At 36.5% G+C, this 14,034-nt stretch overlaps 2 protein-coding genes across 5 annotated transcripts in view; one reads left to right on the top strand and one right to left on the bottom strand.

Moving 5' to 3' along the window:
* UGCG (UDP-glucose ceramide glucosyltransferase) overlaps positions 1-14,034 on the bottom strand; it is a 37,656-nt gene that overhangs the window by 1,852 nt on the left and 21,770 nt on the right. The window contains exons 3-8 of the mRNA XM_007094489.3: positions 8,283-8,385; positions 7,448-7,549; positions 5,852-5,964; positions 2,225-2,403; positions 892-978; positions 216-405 (exon numbers count right to left, since the gene is read on the bottom strand). Of these exons, the coding sequence (XP_007094551.2) occupies positions 216-405; positions 892-978; positions 2,225-2,403; positions 5,852-5,964; positions 7,448-7,549; positions 8,283-8,385 (774 nt within the window). The remainder of the gene's footprint in view (positions 1-215; positions 406-891; positions 979-2,224; positions 2,404-5,851; positions 5,965-7,447; positions 7,550-8,282; positions 8,386-14,034) is intronic.
* The window catches only part of SUSD1 (sushi domain containing 1), a 285,236-nt gene that overhangs the window by 252,355 nt on the left and 18,847 nt on the right, over positions 1-14,034 (top strand). Inside the window, exons 16-17 of one of the 4 annotated variants that reach the window (XR_006210619.1) lie at positions 12,088-12,240; positions 12,612-12,901. The exons of 1 other annotated variant lie outside the window; for it this stretch is intronic. Coding sequence is in view for 2 of the 3 variants with exons in the window: in XM_042964609.1 (XP_042820543.1) it covers positions 12,088-12,179 (92 nt within the window). In the remaining variant the exon portion in view is untranslated. Of the gene's footprint in view, positions 1-871; positions 943-12,087; positions 12,908-14,034 lie in introns of those variants that run through there. 2 more of the 4 variants (XM_042964609.1, XM_042964611.1) reach the window with 2 other exon arrangements.

Raw genomic sequence — 14,034 nt, 5'->3', positions numbered from 1 at the left:
GGCTTAATAAAAGCGATAGTATAACTATCACCTGAAAGTTGAAAATCAAGTTAGGTTTTGTGTCCACATTCCACTAAAGAAGGTAATGTTTAAACCCGATGTTAACCTTCAATGGGAAGCTGAAGAATGGGTTGGATAAATTTCAAGCTTTTCTAAATTAAACCAGTTTTAGTTCCACCAAATGACTGCCAACCTTTTCATGCCTATCCACATACCTGGACACCCCTGAGTTGAATGTAGTCAAATATAAACCATGCCAGGCAATGACACATGAAAAATACCATAATATCCCATCTGAATACATGGTGGGCTGCCCATCCAATAATTAAACTGGCAACAAAGCACTCTGAAATTGGCTCACAAATTATTGTAGCGGGAAGCATGTTAATTCGCAATTTGGTCCACCTAAAAAAAAAACAAACAAAACCTTTTCTTTAGAACAGCCTGGTTACAAGACTAATCAATTCCCTGCCCCGATCAGCTCTTTAGCCTGTTACATAAAAGCCCTTGTCTCTTTAAAGAGTATTTAAGAATCACTTTTCTATTTTTATTTAGTACATTAAAGAAAAAAATCTATAAATTCATTTGTATGGCCTACACTCTAATGAGTAAAGATTCTAAAATTCAAAGTGTAGAAAGAAAATAGAGAACAGCACATTAAAGACAGCAAAGTCTCAACATCTCTTTACTGAATGCATTCAGGATTACACAGCAAGAAAATATATTTAGACATTAAATTTATTTTAACAAAATGCTAACCTCTCTTTTCTGGAACTAAACAAAAATTTGACTTTTAGATATTTTAAATATCAAGTTAGACCATGTAAAAATTACTCTCTCCCCCCTTTTTCTTTTAACCACGTATAAAAAGAAGAAAGCCAACTGATTTACCTGATCATTCTGGATTGAAATTGGGAAATTGAATAAGAGCCAGAGTTTTGCATTGCAACCTGAGTGGACATCGCAAACCTCCAACCTCTGAAAATTAAGACAATTATAAAGTGAATTGTGATGATGGACACCTGCAGGCATGACTGGTTATGCATTTACTTACTCATCACTATAAGGAGTTAAGAACTGTTGGTGTTCAGGGTGAGCCTAGTTCTCAGGATCAGCACCCTACTTAGGGTGTATCGTACTCCTGGATGTTTTAGCAAATACACAGGACTAGGACAGTACCATCTAGACCTGGAAGGAGCTACAACCTCTCAGTTTACAGTTTAAAAAACTTAAAATACAGATGTTCTCAAAGTACCAAGTGGAGTGGGTTCGTATTTAATAGTTTAGTCTCGCGTCACCTAGGTGGCTCAGTCGGTTAAGCGTCTGGCTCAGGTCATGATCCCGCGGTCCGGGAGTCAGAGCCCCGCGTCGGGCTCTGTGCTGACAGCTCAGAGCCTGGAGCCTGTTTCAGATTGTGTCTCCCTCTCTCTCTGACCCTCCCCTGTTCATGCTCTGTCTCTCTCTGTCTCAAAAATAAATAAACGTTAAAAAAAATTAATAGTTTAGTCTCTGATCACTACTAACCAAAACCAAAACCAAAAAAACCCACCAAATCAAATGGCGGGCAGTGGGGGGTGGAGTGGGGTGGGGTGGGATGGGGAATATGTGTGATGTGTGTGTGGATATTCAACACACAACTATGAGCCACATGAATAGCATCATGAATTTGTAAAACATACCAATTTTTAAAATCCTATCTTTAGTAAATTATCACACGAGGCAATGAACCCCTTTAAAAGCAAACAATTTTGTGATAGAGAAAATGTTAAGCCATTCATATGAATCGTTAAGTGGCTTTTTAGCAGAGCATCAAATAATCTACTGAGAAATTCCAAAATGTGGAATCATATTCTTTAAGCTTTGTAAATCTTTAAATTTAAATCACCTGCCAGCTTATGACTGCACTAACATTTTTAATTCTTCTAAAACACATAGAAATTTACATCCATAATAATGAAAATTTATAATCACAGAGAAGCTTCCTTTTCATTATGTCAAATCACATTAATTTAAAGAATGTAGAACAATCATTTATTCACATATTTCTTTCGTAACAATATCTATGAGTAGGAATTACTTTCTTAAAAAATATTGACCTATTCTGTACTCACTAGCAAAAACTAAAATAAAATAGCCCCTTAAGCCACGACTTTAAGAAATACAATAAACCAACAGAAGTCAGGTACTAAAAATACTATAGCCTAATGTGATTTAGTTTGCTTACCGGTCAGCTATGGCTTTGGCCATAAAGTAATCCTCAGCAATGTATTGAGCAAAAGCTATAAGCCCTCCTGCTTGATCTAACACATCCTTTCTCATTAAACAAGACATTCCTGTCACACATTTGAAGCCAGTTACGTTGGCAGAGATATAGGACCTCGGATGAGAAGTTCCAAAATATACCTGCCGAAACAAAAGCAAAAACATATGTGTGTAATTAGGATGTTATGTTAAAAGTATGGTATGTATAAACTTTTTTTTTTCTGAAAGAATATCCTTTAGGTATGACTGAGTATCTTATTATTCTTACATAAACTACCTGAATAAAAATTATTATAAAACAGTGTTTTCATGTAGCAGGCAATCAGTAATTTCTTGTTTGGTTGACTATTCTTGTTATTACCATTACAAAGAAAAATACACTTCTAGGAGGGAAAAGTATATATCGTATTCCCAAATAAATACTGTCTTCCCTAAAGATTCATCCAAATAAAACCTAATTTGGATATAAGTCAGGTAAAAATAGGACTCAAACGCATATAAAATATTCATTAATATTATATATTTTATAATATATAATATATATTGTACTTTAAATATGTGTAACTGCACACACACACCCCTACACATAAAGGTATATGTATATGCATATATGTGTATGCGTATGCACATGTGTTTATGTGTGTACTCACACATGCATACATACACACAAATACTCAAATACTCACCTGTAGGTATATCAACCTACAGGACAATCCTGTTTCTGAATTCCTTTTTTGCACCCTTTTTCGCATAGCTGTCTGTTTCCTGCCCCCGAGTCACTGAGCTTCTTCCTGATTTGCCCAATGTTATCTTTCAATGTATCTTTCACAAACAGGGAAGATACTGAAATTGTCTTCCATTTTACTCCCCCTTTCCCTAGATATGCTTTGAAGTCATGAGCTATGCAAGTTGCTAAATTACGGGTGGAATAAAATGGTCATCATCCTAATTATTAGACAAAAAACCCTTTTGTTTACATCTTAGATATGCTGCCTTTCCTAACTAGCTTGAAATAGAGAACGGTGATTTTTCCCAATGGCAGCAGTGACATACACACAGCATGGAACAAGAGAACTAGCAGGGGTGGTGACAAATAATAGGATTCTTGCTGCCTGCTCGACATCCAGACTGTAGTGAAGTTGTGGTTTATGGGGCTGAACTGAACCAAACACTGAAGACCAGAAGCGCACATCTTAATTTCTTAAGCAGTTATTAAGTGAGGCTTTAGGAATGAGGTGGAAATAGGGACTCCATCAAAGGCTCCCAGGACTTCTTTACAGACTGGAACAATCCCTCTATTTCCATTCACTCTAAGTATGGCAAGGGGGCCTTTAAGGATTACATTTAACCTAAGTCACTGATTTGTGTGATCTGGGAGATGCTTACCACTGCCATTATAAATCAACTTGGATATTTGTAAAACAAAAGTATGATGTGGCACATAAGAATAAAAAGTATTTTATTTTTGAGGTGCTTGGGTGGCTTAGTCGGTTAAGTGTCCAGCTTCCGATCAGGTCACGGTCTCATGGTTCCTGAGTTCGGGCCCTGGCATCGGGCTCTCTGCTGGCAGTACAGAGCCTACTTTGGATCCTCTGTCCCTCTCTCTCTGCTCCTCCTCCACTCGCACGCTCCCTCACACTCTCTCTCAAAAATAAATACTAAAAAAAAATTTTTAAGTATTTTATTTTAAAGTAACTACTCAGAGTTTCTCTTACTAAACAAAAACCCTGATATTTAAAGACTTGCAATAGGACAAATCTATTCATGGGCAGTATTAAGAGATCATGGCTCAAAGTGCCAAAGGTTAAATTCCACACACAATGTACCTTTACCCCCTAAGATCTGTAGTAATCACAGGACTGCGATTCAAAATCATACAAGTGCAGATACACTTAAAAGCAAGTTGACATGTTTAAAAGATTGCAACCATATGTCCTTCCCTTATGACGTGAAAACATTCTTCCTAAATGTTTAACGGCACAGGAATGGTTAAGTCAGGTCTAGGATAGAATGATAGACTATGATACAGTCAACAAAAATCACTTTTATAAAAAATTACTCATGAGGTGCCTAGATGGCTCAGTCAGTTAAGTGTCTGACTCTTGGTTTCATCAGGTCATGATCTCATGGTTTGTACGTTCAAGCCCTGCGTTGGGCTCTGCACTGACAGCATGGAGCCTGCTTGGGATGAGCTCTCTCTCTCTCCCTCTCTGACTCTTCCCTGCTCATGTGCTGTCTCTGTCTCTCTCAAAATAAATAAACTTAAAAAAATTAAATGTTGCGGCACCTGGGTGGCTCCGTCGGTTAAGCGGCCGACTTCGGCTCAGGTCATGATCTCGCAGTTTGTGAGTTCGAGCCCCACGTCGGGCTCTATGCTGACGGCTCAGAGCCTGGAGCCTGTTTCCGATTCTGTGTCTCCCTCTCTCTCTGCCCCTCCCCCGTTCATGCTGTCTCTCTCTGTCTCAAAAATAAATAAATGTTAAAAAAAAATTTTTTTTTAATTAAATGTTAAAAATTATTAAGGATAGGGAGAAAAGCTGATGAAGTGACAAAAATCATACATGAATTGTTTTTAGAGTACCACCTCAACATAGGAAAAAAAATAGAAACTTCCTCTAGTTGGTAGGGTTATGGCTTGTTTTTTTGCTTCTTACATTTTCCCACAATTTATAGTTTATATAATTCTATTATAGGGTGAAGAGAAAAAAATGGAAACCACAAAATAAGTTTGTCCAGTAATTAAAAAAAATTTTTTTTCAATGTTTATTTATTTTTGAGACAGAGAGAGACAGAGTGTGAGTAGGGAAGGGACAGAGAGAGAGGGAGACACAGAATCCAAAGCAGGCTCCAGGCTATGAGCTGTCAGCCCAGAGCCTGACGCAGGGCTCGAACCCACAAACTGCAAGATCATGACCTGAGCCAAAGTCGGACGCTTAACCAACTGAACCACCCAGGCACCCCTCTCCAGTAATTTTTAGAAATCCATTTTAAAAGGAAATCAAATGGATTTTATAACAACTTATAATTGTAATAACTTATAATTTTATAACAACAATTCTCCTTTGTTGTGTGTATTTGAAATACTCTGATATTTAAAAAAGATTCTTGGGGTGCCCAGCTGGCTCAGTTGGAAAAGCATGTGACTCTTGATCTCAGGGTTGTGAGTCTGAGCCCCACTTTGAGTGTAGAGATTAATACTTAAAACCTTAAAAAAAAAAAATTATTTTCAGATTAGATTTCTGAAAGAACTATATGTCATGTGCTTTTATGTAAGCCTAGAACCAAACTCTAGAACTGAAAGCAAGGACCAGAAGGAAACAATATACTGTGTTCAGCTGGTAATGAGACCACAAGGTATTTCCTGTGCACATCCATTCACTGCCAGAGTGCGGCTGTGAGTGATTCCAGGGGCCCAAGAATTTCTTCACTACTAAAACAGCTACTCTCATCTTGAGGATGCCAGTACTTAGCAGGTTAAAACAGACTTAATTACAGTTAACTTCACCTAGTCCATCCCAACTCTCAGAATAATCTCAAGTTTCTGGAAGATCAGGGATGCGACAATATTACCTACGACAACCATACTTACCTGTTCTAATGTAGCAGCAAAGCCCTGTCTGTCTGCTACATAGGGCAGCCCATGAACCAGGCCCACTTTCTCTGTCATTTGGTTAACCATGTCAGTAAGCGTGTCTGGAATTACTACAATAAAAAAAGACAAACAGGTGGTGAGGGAAAGAGAAAAAAACAATCCTTTTTAGTAAAATGCCCACCAATGTGAAATGCATTTTGTGAGCTGTTATAAAGTTCTTTTTTACATCTGGATCTAATAAAATCATTCTCAATCACTTTTCTAAGTAGAATACAAAATTTCAAAAAGGCATACTTTATGATAAGCTAATTTACTCTACACACTTTCAGGCTACTATGTGCCAGAGCCAGGATATACCTTGAAAATGGTACTCCCCCTATTTCAGAACCTCCAAACTAGAATGTGGACAATGTGTTCCTAATGGAAAAGTTACAGGAGCAGGGCTGAAAGGACCTCAGTTGTTACGCTGGTTTCCTGCACTCTCTAACTACAGGAGATGAGCCTCCACTTTCTTGGAGGATACGAGATATCCTATGTCATAAAACTGCTAATGGGAATTGAATGAGATTATACTTGACCGAGAGATGAACATATATTATGAAAACAAAACAAACGTATGATAGAAAATAATTTAAGGTAGCAAACACGAAGAATGAACGTAGTCTCTCTGTCCATGAATTGACAAGACTCATAATGAGCCTGATTAATTAGGCATGTCACACTTCTATTAATTTTCACATCTGTGTTTCAAGCTAATAAAAAAAAATTAAATCACTGTCCCCTCTTCAAATAGCAAACACCTCCTACCTTTTTACATGACTTTGTATTTTTATTTCCTTCAAAAATACAAAAGCTATGAACAAACCTATTGTATAAAAGTGTATTTGGGCCTTAAATACACATATTCTACAACAGTGGTTCCCAACTGCTGCCCCGCAGGGGACACTTAGCAATGTCTAGGGACATTTTTGGTTGTCACTACTGAGAAAGAGGTGCTACTGGCATCTAGTGTGGAGAGGCCAGGGATGCTTGCTAACCATCCCATAGGGCAGCCTCAACAACAATCACCCAACCGCAAATACTGAGCTTGAGAAACTTACGGTAATTAGAATATAAATGTTTAAAAATGCAAACACGCAAATTATGATTTCAGTATATTTTCCTCCTAAAACCAATTAAAAGCCATGTTTGTATTTCGGTAAAATATTCACTTATTAATTTCTGTCCCCTTGTGTGAGACAGTATTGGTGCCACAAACAGATTAAAGTAAAAGACAAGTTATTACGTGAACTCGGGAAAATTTACAACTATGAAAAATCTCGTGTAAAGGATTGTATGGTAGCCCGTGACTATTCTTTTTTTAATAGTTGGAATTTTCTCTTCAAAACAAAAACAATTCTACAGATGTAACATTCTAGAGTAGCATTCAAAAAAATTCCAAATAAGTATAACTTGACATTTTACCATGAAATAATGATGAAATGAATTACTTTATTAGGCAAACAAAAAGGATTGACGCATGTATTTTTAGAATGCTTTTGGCATTTTATCATCAAATGAATAGTTCTGTAAAACAAATAAAAAGCAGCTCACCTCTTATTCCACTATCACAGATCCATATCAGATCATACTTTGCAACTTCATATCCTGGCATTAAATTATTAATTTTAGGGTTAATGCCAACCTTTTTGCCACCTAAAAATTTAAAGATACAACTATGAAAGATTCATCCAACATTGAAAATATATTCTATTATACAGATACATGGTAGGGAGAAGTGAAAAGTACCTTCATACGTAATAACAGAAACAAACATACTTTAATGTGTTTTGCATTCCTTATTATTCATATTTAGAAAAAATTGTTCGTTCTCAAAAAGAGAATTAATTTGTCTTTGAAAATATATTAGTTTCAGTTTGATTCTTAAATTACTGCATCAATAGTTAAGTATGAATCAATGTTTAATGGCAAATATCTCTCTACAAGTCTTTAGAATAAGCCTGCAGGCTTTTGAAAAATATTCTTTTTGCAATATAATAAAAGTAAATTCTATTGCTCACTCCCAACTACAGTGAATGAGATATAAGAAGGCCCACGGGTTGAAAATAGTAAAGAAACAAAAATAACAGATTCTCGTGTCTGAGAAAAACATAACTTGGGGTGTTTTTTTTTTTTTTTTTTGGTTATTTTGTTAATCCCAGATATGGAAAAACAACGACGACCACCACCACCACTCTGTGTTTTTATAACTTAAGTTCTCTCGAAAGGCTAGAAACACCTTTCCCTACTCTAACAAACACGCAGAAAGCAAACATCCCAATAACGTCAGTGGGTGGCTAACAGCTTAATCTATAGTTTAATGCAAGGATTACTGATACTTAATACTATTAAAGCAAAAGGATTATGGTAGAATTTATTTGTTACCTACCAATAAACAATCTAGCATCAACATTGGGGTATTTTCCAAGAAGCTTCTTACATACATCAATGGCTGGATCATCGTGATCTTGTACACAAAGGAGTACTTCATACTAGTCAAAGAACACATTTTACGGAGATTAAACCTCTTTTACAAAAATAAGCACATTATCGGTATTTACTGATTGATAAAAAGCATTAGGAAAAAGAAACCGTTGTACACACAGCATTTAAAAGTTAAGAGAGTACTCATAACGATGCAAATACTTATGACATCAAGTGTTGCTTTAATTGAGAGCAGCTTCTCCAGAACAGGGGCTGATTTGCAAGCAGCAGAGATAATGAAGAGACTGGCAACCCCCACAGTTGGAAGTCTTGCCATTCCCAGACAGGCATGGCCTGAATTAAACTGGATCTCAAGCTTCTCTGTGGCCTTCATCATGAAACATCTCCCTGTTCTCTAGAAGCTCTGCCTCTGAACTTACTATTTCATGAAGGTGCCATAAAGTATGTATCAAATCCCAGAATGATCAACGTAAAGAGTTTTTCCAAATTCTTCCCATGAAAAGGACAAAGTGCTATTAGATTTTTGCTGTATAATAATTTTTTGAAATAAAATAGAATTTGGTTGAAAGTCTATCATCCTGAGAAGCATGATTAGCCCTCTAACAATGAAAATACCCAGGGTTTTATTTTGCTCAGTGCTACGTTTACTCTTTGATAGGATGTTTACTCTTTGATAGGACATTAGGGAAGTCATTTCTTCACATTTGACTGGCTGTGTCGGTTACCCTGGGACATTTATTTAGAGAATACTGGGCCCCACTCTTACTTTTGAATTAGAATCTCTGGGGGCAGTTCGGACATGTAACTAGGTTTAAAAAATCTGGAGCTGAACCTTTAAATTACCATTTAATAAACTACATTTTTTTTAAAAAAAGTGTTTGCTTTCACATACAAAGATACTACTTTATTATTTTGTGGGATAAGTATTCTTAGTAGTAACTTTTTTTTTAGGTGCTGCTAAATTCATGCTGACTCAGTCAGTGACAAATACCCTGCCAATTCTCTTTCTAAAATGGGATGGACATTTTTAAGCAAAGGAGGGAGGTTAGTTGTGTCCCCGAAAAAACAAAGCTATGTGTTTAAAAAAAAAAAAATACAAAGAGCTAAGGACATAGCTTTCTAAGTATCTAACATACAGGAACCAGCTCAGGTAAAGGGAAACTCAGCAAAAACTGGCAATATGGAAATTAGGGGCTGAGTATGAGAAGGGCCAGGACTAACTAAGGTCAATGAAGAAGGTAATAAGATTTTTTTTTTTCAAGTGGAAAAAAAAAAGTTTTCTCAATAGTTAAGTAGACTCTGGGAAAACAATGTATACTTTTCTCATACTTTCTACCTACTATTATTATACATTCTATCAACTAGCTACCTTTAATGATGACTGACCAAAATTGCCACTCAGGAGGTATTGAAACCAACTTTATAGCTACCTAGTCTTCAGGGACGAGATAAAAATCTGAGAATGGGAAGGACACCACTCCTGCCCACGCCCTTCAATTTTCCAAAGGGTTGACTCCTAAATCCTGTAAAGCATCAGTCCTCTTCCCAACCTGACTCTCAAAACAATGTTCCACTGAACTAGCCAAAAGGCATCGACCTTAACAATGAAGATCAGAAAGATTAAGTGACTTTCCAAAGGGTAAAAGTTACAATTAGCTTCCCTCCTAGAGTGAGCTGCTCAGCCAGCCTTGCTGTAAGAATGCCTAGTTTTTCCCAACACCTCAGTTTCTTTAATGCTTTTATAATTTATGCTGTTTTGCAGGTATGAGCAAATACAAGTGAAAGGAAATGTTCGTAAATGATACAATTCCATAAAATATAATAAAAAAGTTAGTCTTTGCTTTCTTCCTTAGCAAGAGAAAACTTTGCAAAATACAGCTCTAGAAAAGTATTCAAAGGAGACAGAGTTTACCTTTATTCAAATGTAAGATTTAAAGTTTCCATTTTTATTGATTATGCCTTTTAATTTCAAATGAAAACCAACACCTCCTGATTAGCCAGAGTGCAAACAAAACTCAATTCACATTATCTAAAAAACGTTCAGACTTTTATTTAAACACACGACTTATGCTTTCGCTTGTTTCTGATATTGAAAATTATACCAAATAGGAGGTAGCATTCCAAGTATGTTCTAAGGTATTAAATGTTAACCAGGAATCTTGATTTTTCAGCTCTGATAACCACCTCTGTGTCTTCAGTTTGATCAAACATTTTATTTGCTAGGAATCTCTGTATTGGAATAATTAAATCACTCCAACTACACTGTAACCGGCAAAACACAGCATATTAAGTTGGTTGAAAGCTTTCTTAGCTAATACCAAAAAAAATTTTTTTAGGGGTGCCTGGATGGCTCGGCAGGTTAAGCATCTAACTTTGGCTCAGGTCATGATCTCACGGTTTGGGGGATCTGAATCCCATGTCGGGCCCTATGCTGACAGCTCGGAGCCTGGAGCCTGCTTCGGATCCTGTGTCTCCCTCTCTCTCTCTGCCCCTTCCCCGTTCGTGCTCTCTTTCTCTCTCTCAAAAATAAACAAAAAAAATTTTTTGTATAGTTTTACACTATCTAAAGGATCAAATGTAAGTATATATGTTCAAAAATATAACATTTATTAAAAATATTACACTTTAAAAATATTTCAAGAAAACGCTTACTTTATAAATCTGAAACAGCTATACAATACAGTGAATTCCAGTATAAATGGGCAGTATGAATCTAGAAATAAACACCAGAGCAATTTATTTATTTATTTTTAATAAACTTTTCATATCTCTTTATTTTATCTTATTTTATTTTATTGAGAGTGCGAACGGGGGAGAGGGGCAGAGAGAGAAAGACAGAAATAGAGAATCCTAAGCACGTTCCACACTCAGCGCAAAGCCCAACACAGGGCTCGATCCCACAACCCTAGGATCATGACCTGAGACGGACACTCAGTGGAAACAACCAGGCACGCCTAAAACCCAGAGTAATTTAGATGAGAAGATTAGTCTCCAACAACTCCTTAGTAATTTCCTTTTCAAACAGTACAATGACTAAAAGGCTGAGAACAAGAGAGGTGTAGGAAATCCACAACCTGGGATCCAGCCCTTTGACATTCAAGAAGTGAATGTCTGAAGTGGCAATAATCACGTATGCTACGTTCAGATGCATATATAGCATTAGATTTAGGTCTATAAATGACATGAGAAAAAAGGGCTCACTGATTCAGCCCTGTAGACATTAGGAATACAAATTTTGAACTATAGCAAACAAGACAAAACATCTTCTTAAAATAGAAAACTTTTTAATGATATTAATCAATTACATTGCATATCAAGTAGGAATATCTTGAATTGTCTATAAATAACTACATATCATTTTTAAAGAAAAATTTTATGAGGGTATTTGGATTACAGAATATAAATTTTCTATGACAAGAAGAGATTTAGACCCCAAATGCCTAGAACAGTCTCTGGCATGGAACGATTAATAATACACTTATAAGTTAATGCATTTGTCTTTAGGGTAACTTCTGAGTAAAAGATAGAAGCCAGGAAGGAAATGTTTCGTAAGAACACAGCTCTGAGTTCAAAGACTGGACAAGTTGAGTTATATGCATCTCTATTTTCAAGAAATAGTTTGTTTATACTGTTTTCCAAATTTACTTAGTAAATTCCTAATCTTGCAGATTTGGAAGTTTCACTAACATATGTTGTGCTTGGTCTTTTGATAACGGATTCGATTTTCTGTCTTCTAATTCTTTGTTTAGAAGACTATCCAGTTAGAAAACAATTCTTCTTAAGGAGAGCTACACCACTGGTAAGAAAGTCTAAACATGGCACTGGACTTGTAACATTTTAAGCCAATTGTGTATTTGCAAAAGAAGCAGAAAACCCACCACAATGACCTCAGCCTCACTCTGGTAAGAATTCTGATCATTTAACTAAAAAGCTCTTCATATGGCAAGGATTTACTAAAGTAAAGCTATTTTGCTGAATCTTCCTGCTACAGCTAAATCTCTCCCTAAATGCCTTCTTTGCTGCCACAGAGTGCTCAATTTGCGGAAAATGAATTCCATGGCTTTTTCATCCCCCCCCCGCCCCCAAAAGAATAAATATCAAAATAAGTGAATTGATAAGACACGTAAAGCACAGAAATCTTTCAGGACAATTAGCATAATAACAGTCTCACCAAAATTTAAACCTAGAAATTTAGAACAAGTACCAGAACAAGAAATTTTCTTGCACGTGTCCAAAATTAAATTTCTGACCGTGTTCTTTTTTTTTTTTCTAGAATCACCTATAATGTTCCAAATCAAATCAGGAGGAAAAATTTAGGTCCAGGATGAAACCAGACATACTTCTCTAAAACAGTGTTCACACTCGACAAAAAGCAAATAGTAAAGTTTGCTGGGCCTGGCAGTCACACAAATGTTCGTTTCAGGACTACAGGCCTCCTTGGGCACACAAGCGACTTGTCTGTTCACACTCAGATTGATGGGAGGTCAGTGGTTTCACTTCAGTTTCTTGTGGAACATGGGCCATGGCTCTTGGTCTTTTAAAAATCAAACGAAATTGGGGCGCCTGGTGGCTCAGTCAGTTAAGCATCCGACTTCAGCTTAGGTCACGATCTCATGGTCCGTGGGCTTGAGCCCCGCATTGGGCTCTGTGCTGACAACTCGGAGCCTGGAATCTGCTCGGAGTTCTGGGTCTCCCTCGTTCTCTGCCCCTCCCCCACTCACACTCTGTCTCTCAAAAATAAATAAATATTTAAAAATTTAAAAAATAAAAAGCAAATGAAATGCCGTGAAATCCAAATTTTCCTTTAGACTGCAGGTGCTTAACACTTTTCCTCCACTTTACAAACTTTGGATTTACACAGCTAACAGTACTTTTATAATTAGTAAGTAAAATTTTGAAAAAGTAATAAAAACAATCTCTTACATTTGGAGTTCCTCATTTTATAGTAAGAATCAAAATAGTTTTCTCCTTGACGAATTTAAATACCTCAAAGGCATAATTTGTGAAAAAAGCAAAAACAAGAGCTCTTGAGATAATCCCACATTGTAATAAAAGAAAAATCATTCAGAAGAAGAAATCAGTTATCGACTTACCCCAAATGTTCAGAATTAATGGATACATATGTTCCTGGATTATTTTTAGAAACTCTTTCTACAACTAAAGCCCACACTAACTTTCTCAACCAATTAAATTCTGTGACTATCATCTCACGAGGGCTGCCACACAGAAGTTCCATAACTTAGTTGAGAGTGGTTGAATGGGGAAAGGGTAGGATGAGGATTAAAAAATTGAAATGTGACATTAAGTTTCACAAGGATAAATGTATGATTCTAAGCTGTTCTGAGATTTAATAATAATCAATGAAGATATTCTTTCATTTATTAAAAAAATCTCTTGCACCTGGGTGGCTCAGTTGGTTAGGCGACAGACTCTGGGTCTCAGCTTGGGTCATAATCTCACAGTTTGTGGGTTCAAGCCCCACGTCAGGCTCTGCACTGCCGGTGCGGAGCCCGCCTGGGATTCTCTCTCTCTCTCTCTCTCTCTCTCTCTCTCTCTCTCTCTGTTCCTACCTTGCTTGCACTCTCTCTCTCTAAATAAACAAACTTAAAAAACATTAAAAAAAAAATCTCTCTGCATATATTTATACAATGTGAGGCTTGAAAACCTTCCATTTTTATTTTTACGTTTATTTTTGA

The sequence above is a fragment of the Panthera tigris genome, chromosome D4 (assembly GCF_018350195.1).
Source record: "Panthera tigris isolate Pti1 chromosome D4, P.tigris_Pti1_mat1.1, whole genome shotgun sequence".
Taxonomy (NCBI): Eukaryota; Metazoa; Chordata; class Mammalia; order Carnivora; family Felidae; genus Panthera; species Panthera tigris.
Note: the sequence above shows the minus strand (reverse complement) of the source record. Positions and strands in the feature narration are given on the sequence as shown.